Source organism: Coturnix japonica, chromosome 14, assembly GCF_054131305.1.
Source record: "Coturnix japonica strain WE chromosome 14, WE-NBRP24, whole genome shotgun sequence".
NCBI classification, from domain to species: domain Eukaryota; kingdom Metazoa; phylum Chordata; class Aves; order Galliformes; family Phasianidae; genus Coturnix; species Coturnix japonica.
The window spans coordinates 9,214,748-9,235,610 of NC_140676.1; the positions used below are offsets into that span (position 1 = coordinate 9,214,748).

The window sequence follows — 20,863 nt, forward strand, 5'->3', positions numbered from 1 at the left end:
ACTTGGTATAAGAAGAACCTCAGTGTAATGCAAGAGTCACAGCAGATGAAAACGAACCTGAACCAATTCCTGGATTTAAAATCTTATTTTCACTTGGGAATTAAAATTACTTTTGAAACAGATCCTTAATTCCCACTGTTCAAATAAAGCGAGGTACAGAAAACTTAAATTTGGAAGCCATTTTTAACCCTATGAAACTATGTTCTGAAAGTAACAAAGAGCAGCTTATATAAGCTTCAATCTGACCTCCACTTCTTAAATAAAAAAACATGTTTTCAGGGAAATGTGTCTTGAAAGTACCTTCCCCTTCCCCCAAGATTTTTCTCCCTGGTTCTTGTAAAAAACACCAGGTTAGTGGGTGCATTTTATTTTTGTTTGATGAAAGTTTCCATCTCGAATTTGTGTGATTTCAAATCCCTTCTAAGATTTAAAAAAACATTACAGCAATCTTCAAAAAATAAAAACAGATGAAAGTGTCAATAAGCCATCAAAATTCAAACCAAAGGAGATAGCATTAATCATTGTAAAAAAAACCCCAATAACATCTCAGTAGCAGTAAAAATGAATAAGAAACGTGTTGCTTCAATAGCATTGAGACATAAATGATTTTTCTGCTTGGTACACAAGAACTCACCATGTTATTTACAGCTTTGCCATATATGAACGTATGTATCTATGTACTTGTACATACACACGCACATTTAAAAATGCATTTTATTTTTCTGACTTCATACCCGTGCTTCCTTCAGCACTGTCATAATTCACACTCCTCATATGGAGTCATATAACTTAACTGGCATTTCTTCTTGCAAATGGAGATATGCTTTGGTTGTCCATTGAGATGGGGTTTTATGTGCATTCACTTCTGCAGATGAGATTACAAATCTGAAGGTAAGTGCAACCTACAGGGAGTGTATCTGTAGCTTGTTTAAGACAATATTTAGTTGGATTTCATAAGTATCTTGATCCATTAATATATATACATATATACAGCAAATTGGTTATTTGAGTCTGCATGGATTCCTGTGTAAAAGTAAAAAATTATGTTCTTGAAGTTTTTTCAATGTAACATTTCTATGCTAATTAAGATACGAGGGCACTCTTCTGGAGAGTATGGTAGATGATAATTCAGCCAGATTTCTACAGGAAAATATACAACAGAAACTTTGGAACTTCTGTTTAAAAATTATCTATTACAGCTCTTCAATCTGTGTCACTTTGACAAGATTTCGTTCTTTGTCAGTAACACTTATGAAAACACTCAGAAATGTATATCCACATTATATTCTACCTGTCATCAAACATTTTTAAATATCTCAAGACTGTAATTTTTACCAACATAATTTTATTTGGCAAAACAACTAGATTAAAAAAATACATATTTGTATAGTTTTGCTTGTAAAATAACAGATAAGGGACCTCTGCCAGCACTGCCTTCACTAATAGAGCTTGGCAAAGGCGCACACACAACTACACTCACATGTGATGACTCTGCCAGCAGTCCTACATATACCAGCAAAAATTAAATTAGAAAAGAGCCTTATTTATGTTGTGCAAATTTGCACAATGCTGCAAAAGAAAACACAGTAGATTCACGGCCTGTCTAATTTAAGGAAGTGCTGTTGCGAACACTGAGGTCAGAACCACAATCTATCATATTTCTTGTCTGTTTATTTAGCTTCAGTCCTGAAAAAAGATCTACGTTTTCAGATAACTCCAAGTGCGCAATCAGCCCTTTCTGCTGCTTACGATATAAGAAGATGACATGTAAAAAAATTACCCATAATAATATAAGTTGGTGTTCCCCAAAATAATAATATACTTATATAAACACCTCAATTCTGTTTGGAGGAGCCTGCAGTTATCCAGGAAATTGAGAATAATTTTAATACAACAGTACGTGAATGGGACTATAGAAATCAAGCACTGTACAATGAGAGACCTCTTTTCTATTACAAGGACAATTTGCTGGATTCAATCATCAGGTATGTAATTTATACTCCATTTGCTCAATGTGGCTTTTCATTTACTTTTTTCTGCAGTCCTCTATTAAATACCGTCCTAATAACTTCAGGAAGCTTTTGAAGTCACATAGCTGAAATCAACTGTACTGGATAAAACATATGAAACATCCAAAACATAAATAATAAAACAAGCAAAATGCAAAATCCTTTTTTTAGAGTTAGATCCATATGGGACAAGGGGCAACTTCTCCAATCCCCACCTGAAGAAATTCACAGTGATTAGCAGATCAGGTTCAAACACTACAGTACAGTATTCAGTAAACCATTAATTCTATTCAAATCAATAATTTAAATCAGACTGTTCATCTGAATAGCTCTACAGCCTTATGCGTGCATGTCATGCACACACGGTTCACTTAACCGATTCATGTCATGCACACATAAGGTTACTTTTAGAGGAAAACCCTTAGCCATGACTAAAAGTACCATCTGTTTCCAGACTTCGGTCAGGTTAAAATTACGACAGATCATCATTACAAAAGAAACAAAATAAAAGGTTGTTACCTATAGACAGACAGTTTATTCTTTTCCTGCGCCACACTTGGCATTTTTAATCAATGTGTACATAAATGAAAAGAAAAAAAGCAGATTATCATATTGTCCTTTGTAGTTCTCTTTCAAAATCTCCTGGTGATAATCCACGAAGAAATAATAAATTGCTTCTATTGTGGAAAGGTATGTATCTGGCTTTCCTTTCTGATGACGCCAAAAGCAAGTTTTCCTTGTTTTCAACTCAATTTGTAGTAACCCTGACAAGAACAAAAAATTGACATGGATTAGAGAAGGTGGATTGGGGGACAGGATGCCAAACAAGCCCTCAGTTGCTCTGCTTTTGGCTTTGCTGCTAGCCTGCTAGCTGCCTGCACGCATTTCCCTCCCTGACCTTCATTTTTCAGCTGCAAAATGGCAACAATATCTTCTTTGTGATTCACTGTGAAATTTGATGGAACAAATCAAGAAATTCCAGCGCTGAAAATTTTAAGTAATGAGTAACTATGGCTTGTGCCCACAGTAGTTAGTAATTCTATGGTTTTACTGCTACGCATATTGTTATTATAACTATACTGTTAATTTTCTGAAGAGGTCTTAGTAGCAGACTGAAAATACTGTTTGAGGCAGAAATTCTACTCCTTCCCTAATCTTCTGTATTCCCAGGTTTGATTGGCAGCTGTGTGACAGTATGTCACACAGTTTGGCATCCAAATGGGTTTGATTATCACCATAGAAGGAGACCCTGCCATCTTTCTAGGCAGTTTGTTTCATCATTCTGTTACCCAAACTGTAATGTTCATCTGTGTATTTGTGTGGAACTTCCTGTCTTCCAGTTTTTGGTCATTGTTCCTCGTCTTATCACTACACACTACTGAAGAGAGTCTGGCTTTGTCCAATTGTCTCCCACGCTTTCAATATTTATAAACATCAATCAGATCCCCTCAGTCTTCTGTACCCTGAACAGACACAGGTCTCTCAGCTTTTCCTCATATGGGAGATGCTCCAAGACCTTTATCATCTTTGAGGCTGAGGCAGAAAGGATTGACATACCCTGGATTTTCCTTGTCTCTGCTGTAGAGCCCTGAATGATAAATCAACTTATATTATTTTAAAAAGGATGTAAAAACTTGTGACAGAATCCCCACTTATTTGCATAGCACTCTCCACCTTTGATTTTGAGGGAAGAAGGGAGATGAAAAGGACAAGAGATTTGTGAGTAGAAGAGGACGTAGGGAACTTTAATACAATTTTGTATATTGGTATTTCACCTAACCGATTCTGTAGCAACAACCTTTTTCTTTTTACCTTGAAGTCTTTCATCAGTTATTATTTTATTAGTTTGATTCCAGGTACTGTCAATAAATATTACTTTCTTCAGTTTAGTGCTTTCATTCACGTTGCTTGAGATGCATTCATTTAAATCTTTTTCTTCTGTAGGTTCTACTCTTGCTTTCTTAAGAAACGGCTCTTTGGAACAGCCATTGTCAGAGTCACCAACACCTTTCCTGGAGTATTTTTGGAGATGAAAAGCAATGTCTTTTACTGAAACTGAATCGGGGCCGGGAAAGATAAGTGCCACCTGAATGAAGAAAATTAATGAGATCTGAGCGATATGCTAATGAAGCAGTACAAATTGCTTAATTAAAGAACATAAACTTTTGAGCCCCACCCACAAGCATTTAAGTCAGTAGAGAGCAAGAATTTCTCTTTAAAGATTAATATTTTATATATATTCTTTTCTAAAAGGCTAAAGGATTGCATTAAAATAATGAATGACGCTTAATTTTAAGGGTGTTTAAATCTGGCAGATGCTGTCTAGGATGATCAGAATACCTATTTGACTATTTTTGAATGCCTGGGTATACCACTTCTTATGGTACACAGTATCACGTATTATCTACCACCCAAGGTGCTGGAAACAGAAATTCAAGATGCTTAGATGGTGCTGTGGTATCTTCAAGGTTTGTGGGAGAGACCATAACCATTATACATTTGTTGGCCCATCCTTTGAGAAGCTCAAGATGGAATGAACTGGATTAACAGAATAGTGCTTTCTCCTCTCTCTGGGAGAGCCCAGAGGACAGCAGTATCAGCTGCAGGAGGTATGGAAGATAACTCTTTTTTTCCCCAGCACAAAGCCCTGTTATTTATCCGGAATTTCTTACTTCATGTCTTCTTTCTTTGTATTCTGGAATGCAGGGGTACTTGTAAATTGTAACATCATCAGGTGCCAGGAGCTTAGCATGCACAGCAGTGCTCTTGCCATCAGTTTCATTTGGGTGTTTAATGATGTCAATCTTCAAAGGTAACTAAAGCAGTAAAGAAAGAAAGAAGTATTTATTATTATGTACAAAAGATACACAAAAGCTTATAAAAAATTCAGGGTAAATCCTTATTGGCATGTAATTAAGACATACTTCCTTTAAATAGTTTGCAATTTTTTTTTTTAATGTTTAGATCTAAACCAGAGACAAGTGACAAGAAGCACCTGTCACATTCTCTGAGTTCATGTAAATACTTAAGTATGCAATGAATGCAATTTGGAATGCTGTTGCACTGGTGTGGTTAAAAGCTCTAGAAACAGTATAAGAGTACAGATAAGATATGGACTTAATTTAAGCAATATAATGAAAGTGTGAATACTCATCTGTATTACACATTCACACTTGGTTACAGACAAATCATACCTTATTCAGAGTACATATTGTAGGCCAGAGCTGTTATAAGCTGAAGAATGAAGGTAACGAAACTTTTAAAAACAAAGTGAACTGACGCTCACTTCAGTGACTTGAGTGACTTCAGCTTATCTTCCCAACAATTAGGCACACAAACATTCGAGCTGTCAGTGCCTGTGCATGAAACTTCTCAAATCAGAACAATAGTTTTATCTAAATGGCATTTACTCAAACATTATCACAACTGTGTTAAAAATTACTGTTTGTAAAGAGTGAATTAGAAAAGAAATGGTGGTAGACCATCTGTTCTATGTCCCTAGTAACTAAAAGGCACCAGAATATTATAAAATATTCTTAAGAAATATTAACCTTCACTGTTGGGATTTCTGTGGTAGGGACAGTTTCAACAGGAACAAAGCAGGTGTAACAATAAAACATCCTTGAGCCGCTGCATCGCGGGCATTTTGATCTCCCACTTTTTTTGGCCTTTTCAAGTACTTTCTGTGATGCCAACTGTAAGTTTTGAAGCGGGTCATCTTGAAATGATGGTGGAGTCTGCAGTTCTAGACTTTCCAAACATGCAACATTTCTTTTTGGTCCTTGAGAGTTTTCTTCATTTAGAATTGTAGATGAATTTAAAGACATGGTTAGCTGAAACAGACAGTATGATTTACCTGTTAAATAAAGATCTGCTATAGTAGAAAGAGATTATTCATTACGATCCTGTGATTCCATATGATCTTATCTGACCCACTTATTGTAGTACCAAGAGCCCCAAACAGATTTCAGGAGCATGTAAACAGCCAGAGAGAACTTGTGATCCGTATTCTTACTGCACAGACACTCATCATTTTACCCTGATAGCTCAGCCTACTAACTTTGCTGCTTGGTTTTGTTTTTTTTTCTTTCCTATGGGCAGGATCTGTGTCAAGCTTGTGAAGCACTGCCTGGCAGTTCATTCCTGCAGGAGCAGCCCCATCAGTTTTTGGCATAAGCACTGATAAAGAATTCAACGTCTACAGGTCAGAAAGCTTAATGTCTAACTATACGTAGACTTGGATCTGTGCTGAAATGTATCGTGTGCAGGCAGGCAAAGAAACTAAACGAAATTCTTGTTCATAGAGCTTTGTGAGAGAAAGCAAATCATCCACGAATGAAGCTTGAGGCTAAATTAACACTTCTGAAGAGCTACAATAGCTCAGTGATACTCCATATACTCGACACTAAGCACTGACAGTCTAAACTCATTCTGCAGGTGCACATTTGTTCAGTAACACTGACGGAACAGCCTTTTATTCAGGCTTCCTTCTGGCTCTGAGTAGTACTAACACACTCTACCTGCCCCAGATGGGGTCACTCCAGCTGTGTGCACAGCCCCAGGCCCGCTGTGTGCCCGGCTCACTCCGGCTGCTCTTCAGCCCCTGCAGGAGCACTAAGCCGCGCTGCCCCACTTCAAATGAAAGCCGTAATTCCCGTGTTTACTTCTAGCGAGCCGAGGCTGCCTTTTATGTCAGGGATCGCACTTGAAAAATGATGGAACCCAACAGCTCCGCGTAACGAAAACAAACAAACAGCGATTCCCCAGCTGTGGTCCAAAGGGAACTGTTTAGATAAAGCCAAGCGTCATCTAATTGAAAAAACAACAAAGATAAAACGCTCTGCAGACTTTACAACAGGAACGTAAAATTAATCCCAGATAAATTAAATACTCGTGCACGCTTTGATACCTCTCCCTCCCGCAGCGCCCAGCTTTAACGTTTTAAAGGTCAGCAGAACCCAGTTAAGGGAGCGGAGCGGAGGTGGGCCCGTTCCGCCCTGCAGTGCGGCGGCCGCTACTTCCGCGCCGCGCTCCGCCGCTCCCCGCCCGCCCCCCGTGCTCCCGTTCCCGCTGTGCCTTGTCGTGTCTCGCGCAGCTCCCGCCGCTCCTCCCGCCCGGCTCCAGCGCGGCCCCGGAACGACAAGGAACGGAGCGGAAGGACGTGGCGGCGCCGCTGGTTGGAGGGAAACGGTCGCTAGGGGCCCTTAGCGACGGCACGCGTCCGGCCTGCAGCACGTGGCCGCCCGCACTCAGCTCCTGCGAGCTTTAGGCCTTTCTGCCCCGTCATTTCTAGTCTATTCTATTTATTTATTTCCCTCCCCACTGGATGAATGTAACTTCGTGTTTACAGCTGACAACGAGGGCTGCAGAGTTTTGACACGGTATTTTTGTTGTTGTTGTTGTTATTTTTCATCTCTCTCCACAGGACTGCAGGCTGTTCGGTGGAGCTCAGGCTGAGCGAGGGCACTGCCCTGCGCTCACAGCCTGCGGTCACAGGCTGCATTTTGAGGCTGATGTGCCTGTTCAAAAGCAGTAATTTTGGTATAGAGAATGTTTATCTTGACCCAGCCAAGGGCAGGCTGTGGTATCTTAGTTGCAGGAGCCCTAGGGGAAGGATTAACATCCTGGGTACAGTTTGTGCCCGGTTTTGATCTGTTACAGCCCGCAGACCTCTCTGCGTTGGTTGGTGCTGCGGCCTGCAGTGCACAGCGCTCTGACCGTGTGCTCCATCCAGCACTCCACGAGCTGTGCATCTGCTTTGCTCCAGTGATTGCTTTGGGTGCGTTACCCAGCTCTTGGGAACAGCAGAGCTCAGCATTCAGCAGCCGTGTCTTGAACTAGGATCACTCCTTGCTATTTCATCCTGTGCAGCACTGAAAGCTGCCATCTTAACCATTCCTAGGAACCGGTGCTGCACCATTATCTTGTTCTGAGTTCCTAATTGAATGGGCGTTTCTTATGTTCTTACATTTCTTACATGTGGTTTGTGCTTGGAAGTAACAGTGTAAATTGAGTTTTTAATTATACTGAACCTGGGATATGCGAGTCGACTGATTTCAGTAAGATTTCTGCTCATCTGCAATCCTTGCATTGCTTCCAATTTATAAACAAAACTGGAGCATATAGAAGCAGAGCAGACATACTTGGTGATGCAACTTATTATTATGTAAATAATATAAATATCTTGCTACTTTGCATGGATATTTCTAGAAGAAAATGGAAGTTCTGCTTTTATGATTGTGTCTTCTTTAGCATCTTTCTCAACATGTACGAATGTGAAGTGATTCTTCTGGTTTTTTTTTGTGCAGAAATGACTATGAATGAGCTGTATATAAGCAACAGTGATTGCCTTAATTGTAACTTTCAATAATACAAAGTTTAAATATATGTTCATGTGTGTTGTCTTATGATTTTCAGGGCATTCTGGTGAGAACAATTCTTACTGTACATCAGTCGAAAATGGAAAAGCCTCCTTTGACTTTTGAAGAATTCCTACGTTCTCAAGACTTGGTGAGTCCAACTGCTTGCTGTTTTAACTTCCCATGTGTACAATGGAGTGAACATGCAGAAGTGGGGTCACGAGCAAAGCCATGTGAATGTAAATATCGAGAACTGAGTTTGTACATGGATTGTATTTCCTAAACCCTCAGGCATTGGAAACTAAGAGGTTTGCAGCAATGGCAGCCCATCAAGAGAGTAGCCTGTCTGTTAACTTCCTTTTTCTAGAAAGGTAAACCACAGAGGAAGTTTTTTTCTGCTGTGCAGCACTTTTGTATTGTTGGAAGCATGCTTGAGTGATGACACTGACCCAAGCTTTGTTTAAAATATTGGATCAGGCCACAGCATTACTAACATAACACAAAGTGCTGAACCCTAAGGCAGAATGTGCTGATGAGTATGACTGGGTGAACAGTGAGCTAGTTTTGTTTTTTAATGAGCTTGCTTTCTTTTCTTGTACTGGGAAGCGTGTTAAGGGAAATCTTTCAATGTGCTTTTATATTCTGGTAAATAATTTGATATAATGCGAACACCAATGATTCTTCAAAATTACATTATTTTTGAAGGAAACAGAAAATTCCTTTTGACCTGCCTACATAATATGCAAGTATTATTCACTCAGAGCGTTGAACTACAGAGCTATGAGGAAAATTGTTCTACTGCATTGAACCAAAACTCGTTATCTCATGTAAACAGTGAAAGAAAATTGTTTAAAAATGTTTTTTTCAAGTGGAACATTTCATTATAAGAATTTAATTTTTACTTAAGGACAAATTATTTGCAGGAACAATCTGATATAAAAATTGAAACGTTGTCATTTTGGATAATGTGCAAACGAATTATTAATGTATTTTAGTTTTCCAGTTGGTTTTATTTGCCTTTTCCTTTTTTATCCTAAAATGCCTGCGTGAATTACTAGTTTGCTCTTCATTTGATTTGGCAGGGAGAAGAGAGAGAATGATTTGTTTCTCTGTCCAGCTATAATTGTAGAACATGTCATTGTTTTTCAGCTATATAAGGGGTTCTGAAAACAAATTGATCGTTCCATATTAACACTTAACTAAGTAATTTCATGGAAGTAACCAATTTGATGATTGACATCAAATGACTACCATTGGTTTCAACAGGTATTTCAAATGTTTAAGCTACTAGTTTTAATTCTTCCCTGACCAAGGAGCAATTTCTTCTTGTGCTTCCAAGGCTGTTCTCAACAGATGGAAGACATTACCGTCCTTTCAGAGAACTTAAATTGCACATGATTTTATTTGTCTCTTTAGAAACATAACAACCCTTTTTTTCCCCCCAAGTTATCTCTTTTTCTAACTAAAAAGTTATAGTCCTTTTAATTGCTCTGTGTATGCCGTAATGGGCCTCCTTGGCCTATTTCTGTTTTTCCCTCTTTTTGAGATGATATAATCATCTCTGAATGCGGCACATGGAGCAGCAGGAAATTGCAGTCTATGTTAGCAACATTGCCAAGATCTGACGTTCTTAAAATGTGTAAGTAAAATGTGTTTATACTGGTATTGCAACTCTGTATCCAGAATAAATTTCACAGGTTACCAAATTTAATCTTTCCATTTGTACCATATTCAGAAATAATTATTTTTGATATGGACTGATTGCAGAAGGACTGGCCAAGATACGTCTGTTTGGAGGAGCCTTATTCTTTGGTGGAGAACCTAAGAAAAGACTGTTCCTTCAGCGCTGTCTCTAAGAGTCTGTATGAACACGCTTCATTGACCGTCAGTTCACTCTCAGATTTGGAGAAGAGAATGAACACATGCCTTACTGAACTAGAGAAACACGCTGAAAGAATACTTTCATTACAGTGTGGACCAGCGTCTCTAGAAGAACAGCTGATTGCCCCTGAACAGAGTAGTAATCAGTTCATATTTTTAAAGTAGAAACTCTAGTTACAAAATGAGAAAACAAATCCTAATGCCTTTAAAAGATGTACATAACTATGTACATTGCCTAATACTTGGTAACAGTGTAAGCAATAGGAAAAAAAAAAGAAAAAGAATGTAAGTGTAGGCAGAATTTATAGGTTTAGAGTCTGCAGAATTCCAGAAATTTAAGTAAAGTTAACAGTGCACGTTGGAAGTTTTCTAGGTACTATTTAAAACAAAGATATTGTTCCAGAGAAGTGTTTGCAGCTTTTCCTCATTTGCAAGTATGAAGTGTCAATTTTATAACTTAAAAAATCTGATAAACTGAAGTCCCAGTTCTGTCTGGAATGTTTTAATCCAGACTTAACCAAAGAGTCTATGAAAACATGTTCTCCACACATCTTGGTGTTATAAAGGAAGGATGAGATGAGTAGGAGGACAAAAATGTTGATTTTCATGTCTTTTGATCCTTGCAGTAGTGCAGTAGGATGATGCAGCATCTTGTTTTGTGCATGCATGTATTTAGACATAGCTATAGATAAATCAGTAGTCTTTGTCCTATCAGAGCTTTTAATCCATAAAGTCCAGATTCTATTTCTAGATAAAATTTGCTATTTTTTTTTAAAGAGATTCCTACTGAGAAAATTGATTCAGAACTTCGGACTCAGAAAAGTGAGATGAGGAAAACAAAGGTATATTACATAATTATGTATTTTTAGTTCTCTTTGTGGGTTAGATGAGGAAGATAAAATTTGCAAGTCTTCTCCTTGGATCTAGAAGATAGATTACATTTACCTCTGTATATTTTTGGGGTGGGGAAAAACCAAAGGAAAACAAACAGCCACTTGTCACTTGCGAGTCAGTGTATCTGCTGTATGGCCAATCAGAAGTCTGTACTTGTCTGGAAACTGGTACAGGAGCAAATATGCCAAATATATCCAGGATGGCCAAGAAACAGTATCATCTCAAATTGAGAAAAATAATATATATAGGCTGAAAGAAGCAAAAAGCTTGTCAAGAATGAAAAACTGGAAAGGGTTTACTAAATCTCTCTAATAGAAACTTTTTTTTTTTTTTTTTTTTGAGAAATCTCACAAGAAACAAAGTTGAGTCAAAGATGGAAGCCATCATTTCATGTACTTTGACAGACTTATGATAAAAAAAGGAAAAAGTATTCTTATAAAATAGAGTCACCAGCTCTGCTGAAGGTTCCTCTGTAGGTTTTAATTTAGAAAAATAACTGCTTATAAGTTTGAAGCTCTTTTTTCTCAGTGAAGCTTCATGAAGGGAGTTATTGAGGATTTTTCTTTTCTTTTTATAGCAGTAGTGACCCTGGTTTCGAAAACCAACTTTTAGAATCATCAAGACATTTGGAAGCTTCAAAACTTTGAGACTTAGTTCTAAGAGGTCGATATTGCCAAGTATGTTCTCTTTTCTTCAACATCCTAATCACAAGCTGCCAATAAAAAGTATTGCAAAACATTTTGACTCAGTCATCTTTGTGTGTTCCACTTTCATACAGGTTTTAATATCACTCTTAGCATTTATTGAAGTTACAAAACTGCCTTATCTGGGAGCTGTTTAATTTGAACTCATTTTTGTTGAAGAATTCTTCTAGCTGCTCTGTCCCGTATCCTGCTGTTGGCCAGTAATTAAAGTAGTGAAACAAATAATGTAAGATTCATATTAAAAAGAATTTCAAAAACAAGGTAAACCCAGAGGTACAATATAGAACATAATTTTTTTTTACAGTCTCCTTGGCATATGTGTTACACATCATGTTAAATTGCGTGGGTTTTTTTGTTTGCTTTTTTACTGTATCATTGACTGCTCGTATCTCACAGCACTCAGGGAATGATTGGACATTATGCACGAATAGAAATGATTGTGACACTTCAGTCTAATTACTGCAGCAATTGTAATCTTGTTTGAGTGTGAATTTGCAGCAAGTATGTAAAATACTTGAATGCTATTATGCAAATGAATTCCAAATGAATTTCTTCTGTCTGTGATAATACTCTCATACTCTATAGCTGGTGGGTATGAACCTCATGGCTGTGAAACTGATTTTGCATTAGCATATCAAACAGGGCCTCTCCACATATGCTGTGATTATATGCTCACGTCTCCCACCTGCAGACTTAAAAAGTGAAAGTATCCCTTATTTCTTTCTTATGACCACAGAAGTAAAATGAAGACAGTGTCCAAGACCTTCTTGGTGTCCTGTCAATTAATGCTAGATAATGACTCTTCTTCATTAGGTGATGAAAGATTTATTTGATGATATAGTAATTCCTTCAGTATGTGTGCACCCATCTTTTACTACTGATGAGGGATCCTAATTCTGTCTAAAGTTAAAGCTGTCACACCTGCATCTGGACTAAATTAGCCAGGAAAATTGCAGTTGACAGTTTGGAGTACTAATGTAATTGTAACCTTTCTATTCCAATTTTCTACTCCTTTCAGTGGGGATTAGCAGTGTCTTCAATTTCTTTGGTTACTTTATTAGCAGACAAATGAAAAGGCATAGGTTTTTCTTGTGTGGTCAGTACTTTAATTAACGGTTGAAAAGATAGGGATAACTTAGAGCTATGTCTCTGCTGTCTTTGTAATCAGCCTTAGATGGTGATTTCTGTTCTTGTGAGCTGTTAGTTGACCCAGGGTAACATTTTCTTTGGGGAAGCCCGTTTGTGGAGGTGACCCACTGTCACTGCCACCATTGCTGAGATGTACCTCTCACTGCCTTGCTGCACTCACATCCACTGTTGGGGCTCCACAAATGTTCAGCAAGTGTTGGTAAATCTTGATGGGTTTAAAAATTTTGGCTATTTTTGCTTAAATATATGCAAACATACCCAGATATCCAAGTTACACATAGTATCAAAATCCTTTTAGCACTTCTGCACTGGTTCTGGAACAACTTCAAATCAGCGCTTGCCTCCAGATGTCAATGGAAGTTTATCTGGTGCCTGTATCTGCTTTGTTGTTAGGATTAGTTACAGTATTTGTGCTCTTGCATATTTTTAATTATGTTAAAATTTAAATGCAACAAGTGTGATTTGCTGCCTTACTAATTCTGTGTGACTTAGTTTTCGTGGTTTTAACTCTATATATTTAAACATTTCTGTTGTAAGTTTAGTGAAAATTAATTTAAAAAGCCCCAAACAAAATAAAAGCAACACGGAAGAGCTGAGAGAGTTTTTGGTAACCAGCTAATGCAGATGTGTCCCCATTTAGGGTGATGTGATGGTGAGGTGCCCAAAGAATCTGCTGAACATTTCCCTGCAAGCTTTTTTTCCTTCAGTATTTCCTCAATCTGAAAGAAGGTTCCCATTTGCTTCTGGACCGTGTTCCAGATGAGCACCCTTGCACTTCCTATCCTGTTCTAGCTTCAGTTTGTTCTGTGGTTTTAAGATTTTAGAATTGCAGCATTCAGTGTCATAAATGTTTTATTGCTGGTTTGACAGAAGGAAGATTTTGAAGTCTGGAGAAGCTTCTTTCTCAAAATCATCTACTGCAGCATTTTGGGATTTTTATTGTGCTGGTTTCTCCAAAAGTTTAAGGTATAAGTGAATTTGATGCATTCCTAGACCCGGCATCAAAGAAATAAGCTGCAGATTCTGCAGGGTGGTTATAGGTGAGGACCGAGTACATCAACTACAGACCCAAGACTAACTGACACATATAACTTTAAACAGCAGTAGGTAGACACATGAACAGCTGATTTAGTTGGCGCGTTTATACCACGATGCCTATGATAAGCATTTTGGTCAAAATTGTTCGTTTTACTTTGCTTACTTTGTGTATTGATGCTAGGACCTACATGAGGTATGACTTTCCAGTATTTAGGTTAGGAATATAAATTAAAAACGTATACATTCTATTACCTCAGGTGATCACTGTGTTCTTTATTAAGAAGAGAAGGAAAATATTCAAATAGTGGAGACGGTGGTTATGTAAAATGGCTTCAATTCAGTACAGCACTTAGATTCCATCTTAATTATTGACTGGCACACCACATATGCCTCAAATAATAGACATTCTTAAGTATGATTGTGAATCAGGAGCTACTGCGGTATACTTAAAAAATCTGTCAATATGCTTAGAATAAAATGTTAGAGTGAGAGTTGGAATTATTTTAAGACTATATTTCAGTATTGTTTCTTTGTGTTGTCAGCAGCTCCCATAATAGGATACATAAACATGAGCTCTAATAATCTCATGGATCAGTGTATGAGCTCACAACAGTATATGACTTCATGCTGATGCTGCTTTCTTGGGTTCATGTTTCACCCTTTGAAGTGCAATCAGGAAGATCAGGACCACTTTTCTGACTGAATTGCAGAAAGCTTTGTGGTGCTTTAAAATCTCGATCGCAGGGATAGTAAGGATGGGGTTTTTTTCCAGGTAAATAAACACTTAGTAATTCCACTGATACACAGAAAGGTGCTGTATTTTGTCTCATAAAGATACAACGTGTCACACTGAGCAGTGAGTTTAGCTGGGTGTGACCTTGCAATGTTCAATAATGATGAAGTCTTGCTGCGAATATGAGAAATTTCAGACAACCACATTACCTTTCTATCTATTATGATACAATTCAGCTACAGTATTGCAACTAGCTCTGTATAAGATGATTGAGAATTAAATATATTTCCCCAGTAAATTAAGCTATTTCTGGGGCAAAATCGCCATATACACATTGTATAAGAGCTATGAGTATAGTGAGAGCTCTGATGTCACAGTGTTTGAAAGCTTGTGTGTCTGAGAGTCAAAGTGGGTGGCGACTGACAGTCTCTTTAGAGCTGGTGGTTATCAGGGTAATGCTGAAAAGAAAGTATAGTATTTTGAAGATTATACATATGCTCTAATCCAGTCCTATTATTGCTTTACAGCAGTGACTCTGTTCTGGCACAGCTCTTGTAGCTGTAAAAGTACTTAAATATTATAGAATTAGCCATCAAGGGGGTAATCATACCTGGAGACAGAATTGAGCTGATGAATGCTGTTTGTTTCAGTGCTTTCTTTGTGATACATTACAGAAGAGTTATTGTTAAGAATCTAAGAGTAAGCATGCAATTGCAGTCAGGATAGAAGTAATAAAATTCAAATGAAGTACAAGAAAAAATGTATTAATTTCTGAGAAAGCTGCTGAACATGGTAAGCATGGGTTGCTTTTTAGTTAAACAGAAGACTAGGAGGTCTTCCCCATTGATTGTTTGTAGGTGGCCTTGAGGTTATTTCTCTATTAAAAACCCCAAACCAGAAGAAAGATATAAATATACTTACAGGATTCTTGACTGTACCTGTCCTAGAAGGTTCCCTTGGGAGTGGTATTACCATTAAATACCTCCATGTCTTAACAGTGTTTATGATTCTTAGATTGTACATGTTACTTAATATCCATTTCAAAACTTAGATTTAGAGCAGATTTCTAACTTTAGTTCAAGTTTATTTGGATTTCATGACAATGTGGAACTCATTATCTTCTATGTTGAAGCTGATTGACAAATGCAATAGAAATGTGTTTTTGAAGTAGGCACAAAATGCAAAAATATTTGCTCAAAACCTTTCTTTATGTCACTCAGTGTTTCTTGAGCAGAATTTTCTTTTTAGTTACAGGCAGAGAAAATTATGTATAGAAATAAAAATACCCTGAAAAATCTAATTTGGAGAAGGTTTACATATTTCAAGGTTATATGTACCAAACCTCAACTGGGTCTTTAACTTGAAAGAGTTGCATAAACCCGCAGTAAAGTCTGTAATGTGTAAAAATAGATAATGGATGGAATTAACTGAAATTTAGTCAGACCGAGAAAAGAAATCCTGAGAAACAAGGATATCGCTGCTATGGCAGAGATTCTATATCTGCATGAAATTTATAGTGTGGGAGCTGTGCAAAATTCTACTGGGATGAATACTGAAAACCACCGACTAAAGTAAATTAAGTATCGCTGCCAGAATCATTCACAACCTCACAAAAAATATGCAAATGTATTAAATTACTGGAATTGGAACAACCACAAAATAAGGATATTTATTCATGTACAAAGTCAAGCAGAGGTAGAAGGGAGATAGCAAAAAATCTCTGGTTGAGTTTAAAAATGTGAATATAGTTATTTCAGTTATTGGGGTTTTTTCCTTAGCTTAGGGTTGAGCACAAGCATAACATTGTTTACATTTGTTTCCACTGGATACAAGAAAGAAAGTAATTTTAATTTAAATTGGGATGAATCACGGGGCACGTTTCAGAGTAACATCAGCATTTTTCTAAATTTTATTTTATTTATTTATTTCTCAGATCTAAAACCAAGGAAACATGTATGGAATAAATGGAATCTTGAAAGCTGTAAGGTTACCACTGCAAATCATAACAGTAAAGGTGCTGCTGCTGACAAACCAACGAGTGAATCTTCTCAGATCCACAGCAGATCGTAAGTCTTGTAAATATTTTTGAACTCATAATGCACGTTGTGTTTATGCATATTGTGATGTAAATTACAGTACGTTGCAAAATCTAATTGTCAACATAAATTACTAGTAATATTTTCACTTTATTTTTGCCCAGAATCAAAATGTCATAGCAATTAAAAATAAATTGATTGGTCATTTCCTCTAATCCTGTTAACAGCTATTTTTTTGCTTCTCCTCTGTCTAGCACGTGGTTCTCATTTTCATTCTTTGTTGCATTCTGTCTTCTACCTCTTTGTCTTCCCTGTCCTGGTGAATCAGATATTTGGCTGTGTTATTCTATGGTGCTAGATGGCTGTTCGTTCTCGTTACTGCTATATTAACATCTTCCTTCACAGTTCTTGTGCTCATGCTGCTTCTCACTTTTTCCTTTTTGAATGTTTTGTTTCTTCAAATTAGCCAGATTATTGTATCTTGTATCATATCTCCCACGTCTGAAGTTTCTGTTTTCCTTCCTTCTTTGTTCTCCCACTCTTTTCTTGCTACTCTTAGTTTTCCTTCTGCCCCCAAAGCTTTTCCAATATTTGCCTTTTTTTTTTCCTATCCTTTTTCTCACATGCTCATGTGATTATGTGCTTTTGTGGATTTAGATCACTCCACCACAACCAAGGTAAGGAAACTTGATTTTTTTTTTGTAAAACAATTCAGAGGAAAACATCTGTGAGAAAACTTATTAATTTGCTGGTCTTAAAGATAAGCTGAAGAAAAAAATCAGAAATTCTTTAGTGATGGAATCAGCCATCACCACGAATGGGGTAAGATGTCTGTGTGCAGATCTCCAGCCTCCACTGTTCTCAATGATACTACTCTGAGAAATGTTGCCAACAGCTGTGTTAAATGGTTAGGAAAAGATAGAGGCTTCTCTCATATTTATTAATGTCAAGGAGAGAATGTTTGGAGCATGCTTGTACTGACAATGTTTGCATGCATGTACTGAGGAAATCCTAAATTAATGAAATGCTGCAGAAATATCAGAGGCAAGGAAATCTAAAAAATTTTCCTTTTTTTCCTGTAGTAGTTCTTTTTGAGTATAATAGAAGGGAGAAAAACAAAGAGAACCACCGTTTCTTTTAAATTGAAAGTCAGTGTAACTCTCTTCATGTTACAGTCTTGGATGGAAATTCTTGTTTTCAAAATTCTTTTTTTTGTGTGTGTGTGCTGCTTTGTTTGCAGTACAGGTTTTAGAAACAGAAATGCATTATATTGTTGAAAACAATCGTCAGAGGAACATTTGGGTTTAAAATATAATATGCTTTTACAAAACCAAAAGCCAGTGGAAACATTTGCATGATTTTTATAAATTCCAATGGTTTTCTTCTGGTATAATCATGTTCCCTTTGCCTTTTGGACTTTGATCATTGCTGTGTTTTGCTAGTACACAAAAAATAAGAACATGAAGCTCAGTAGAAAGTGATTATTTGCAGAGCAGGTTCAATAAATCACCTCAGTTGTTGGTTATAACAACACTTCTGGCCTGAGTTTGTTTCAATGACAGTACGTCTTTGAAGTCACTGAAGCTATTGTGGTCTTAATGCTTCTTTGCAAAAGAAGATAGAATGACTTCTTTTTTCCTATGAAAATATAATAAAAGGGAGAAGTCTTTCTATTTTAGCTCTTCCTATTATTATCCTATTCTGTGCTCTACCACAGTGCTTTAGGCTCTCAGGGCACTCTCAGTTTTGTTTAATAGTCTCTTGTTCTCATTTATGAACACTGAGAAGCTTGTTGCTTGCCCAGATCCTCTGTGGTGCGTAATGTCCCATGAAATCAATAGGAAAAGGGTGTATAGGCAAGTCAGTGTGTTGTGTCTTACACAAGAATTGAGCATCCATGGTTTCCACATGTTCAATTTCATCTGGAGGTCTCATGTAGCTTTCCCATACTATGCAATAATATTACAGCAACTCAGTTAGACGTAAACAAGCTAACCTTGTTAGCTAGCTTGAACACAGACGGCAGTCTAACCATGACAATATGGTGTCCTGTGTTGTGACCGAAATCACTGTGAATGTAGGCATAAATTCAGCAATATCCCCCCTGCTGACTTGTGACCTGCTGAGATTATTATGGTGATTTAAAACTAGCATGGAAATATGTTTAATGTATTAGCAGCATGCGTCAGGCTTGTACCTCTTTTACTTATATAGGGACTTTGACAATGTTTTTCTTAAAGTTATGTATGAAATTTATGGCAGAACCAAATTTCAAAGGTCAGTAGATGAATGATGTTAACTCAGCAGTAACTAGCTGATGACTTGGTTTGTGTCTATCAAAACTGATGCTGTCTAAGGTAATAATAAAGTGTGAAAGAGCTGGGACTCTCACCCTAGAGAAGTGGAGAGTTGGAAGGCATCTTATCCATATTTGCAGAAACTTAAAAGGAGGATGCAGAGAAGCTGGAGCTAATCTCTTCAGTGGTACCCAGTGCCAGGACAGGATGTGCAAACTGAAACATACGTTTTGTTTTAACATCAGGAAACCCTGACTGCACTGGTGACTGAGCAATGGAACTCTCCTTGGAGTATCCCTCTTTGGAGATCCTCCAAAGCTGTGTGTATGTGGCTGTGAGCAGCCGGCTTTAGGTGGCCCTATTGAACAAGAGGTTTTGGACCAGGAGTGCCTCCCAACCTCGATCATTCTGTCCTTTTGTGATTCTGTGTTGGACTTCAGTTTGAAATCATTGTAAACTATGTGCCAAGTATATGAATTATACTTCATTCTCATCAGGAAGTAATTTTCTCTGAGCTGTTCTTTTTTTCTCCACTATGTTATGAGTCAATCTAGTCAAGGGCCAGAACTCTTAGTAAAAGCGTTTCCTAACGAAATAAACCTATTTTAGTAATCTAGCATCTGCCTTCTAAACAGAGTTGGATAAAACCTCCTATTTGTTATGTCTGGAGTGTAAAGCAGGCTTAGAATTGTCTGGAATGCTTGAGATTTACAAGCTAGCTTTCTTCAGCCAGGTATTGCAAAGTTATTTACAGAGCTCAGGTTTTAACACTTGGTGGTTTTTAGTTGCTATGACCGATTTGCAGATCAGTCAATTTGCAATCAGTTTGGCTTGCAAATTTTTCTGATCAAATTCTGCAGCTCTGTTTTATATAAAACTGTGTAAATGTTCCTGGATTTCTGTGTAGAAGACAGTTTTAAATTAAAGGTAGTCTCAAATTTGATAATCTTATCTTGCTTTCTGTTAATCTTTTCCACTCTGTACTGGAAAAGAACAAACTAGGATGTGTTTTAGCCTTTAAGACTGTTAAAGTGCCAAAAAACAAAGAGAAAACATGAGAAAAAAGGAAAAAAAATGTGGTTTTTTTTTTTTTTGATTACAACAGCTCTGTTCCTAGGTCAACATAAGGAAGGTACTGCAACACACTAGGGATTTGAGCTTGGGCATCTTTTCCTGAACCATTCACCTGTAGGCTATATGTAAGATAAAACAGTAAAATGTAAACCAGCTTTGGTTTACCTAATTGGGATGGTAGTATGATAACTCACTGTATAAAATATAGTGTAGTATGTGCAGATTACCTTAGGGACTCAATAATTGCTTGACTATATGCTTATATTCTTGACCAACATAATCAAAAGATCTATAGAAGAACCTATCTGTATTTAATTTAAGCAGTATTTTGCATATATTTGCATATGAATATACATACTTGCACACAAGTTTAAACTTCAGTTGAGCTTTAAAACACAACCTTTGGGAGATTTTGCTCTTTCCATTTTCATTTAAAGGCTTCAACTAAGCTAATTTATATCTAGAAACTTTTGCTAGTATTTTAATGGTAATTGTGAATAGGAACTTTATTTCAGTGTTTATATATTCATAGAGAAGTTTTCTGCAAAAAGTATTCTTTGATAGTACAGTCTGTTGTTTTCCCTGAACAAGCAGTAGATCAGGCAGCAGAAGCACAGTGAAGGTTTACTGATGGAGTAATGACAAATTTTCTGCATGGTTTGGTTCATATCTACACTTCAGTTTTTGAT

The 20,863-nt window shown here is 37.2% G+C and overlaps 3 protein-coding genes across 17 annotated transcripts in view; 2 read left to right on the forward strand and 1 right to left on the reverse strand.

Annotated features, from left to right (window-relative positions):
• LOC107318738 (uncharacterized) overlaps window positions 1-2,519 on the forward strand; it is a 60,465-nt gene extending 57,946 nt beyond the window's left edge. Inside the window, exon 4 of the mRNA XM_085515480.1 lies at window positions 1,852-2,519. Within this exon, the coding sequence (XP_085371606.1) occupies window positions 1,852-2,085 (234 nt within the window). The 3' untranslated portion in view covers window positions 2,086-2,519. The remainder of the gene's footprint in view (window positions 1-1,851) is intronic.
• On the reverse strand, window positions 1,329-7,147 carry DTWD1 (DTW motif tRNA-uridine aminocarboxypropyltransferase 1). 5 transcript variants are annotated; one of them, XM_085515468.1, is made up of 6 exons: window positions 7,086-7,147; window positions 6,530-6,793; window positions 5,561-5,842; window positions 4,682-4,825; window positions 3,822-4,095; window positions 1,329-2,773 (listed from the first exon to the last, which is right to left on the reverse strand). In XM_085515468.1, exons 3-6 carry the CDS (start codon window positions 5,834-5,836, stop codon window positions 2,544-2,546), a joined length of 924 nt encoding a protein of 307 aa, XP_085371594.1. In that variant the 5' UTR covers window positions 5,837-5,842; window positions 6,530-6,793; window positions 7,086-7,147; the 3' UTR covers window positions 1,329-2,543. The 5 variants fall into 5 exon arrangements, with proteins under 5 accessions (XP_085371594.1, XP_085371592.1, XP_085371593.1 ...); XM_085515466.1 differs by having other exon boundaries at window positions 6,530-6,818; XM_085515467.1 differs by having other exon boundaries at window positions 6,530-6,818; window positions 6,919-7,147.
• The window catches only part of FAM227B (family with sequence similarity 227 member B), a 121,187-nt gene continuing 106,443 nt past the window's right edge, over window positions 6,120-20,863 (forward strand). For 6 of the 11 annotated variants that reach the window (XR_014934355.1, XR_014934353.1, XR_014934356.1 and 3 more), the window contains exon 1: window positions 16,699-16,833. Coding sequence is in view for 5 of the 11 variants with exons in the window: in XM_085515472.1 (XP_085371598.1) it covers window positions 8,469-8,519; window positions 10,136-10,385; window positions 11,027-11,091; window positions 11,721-11,726 (372 nt within the window). In the remaining 6 variants the exon portion in view is untranslated. Of the gene's footprint in view, window positions 6,214-7,131; window positions 7,391-8,426; window positions 8,520-10,135; window positions 10,386-11,026; window positions 11,092-11,720; window positions 11,882-16,698; window positions 16,834-20,863 lie in introns of those variants that run through there. The other 5 variants (XM_085515472.1, XM_085515471.1, XM_015872931.3 and 2 more) reach the window with 5 other exon arrangements.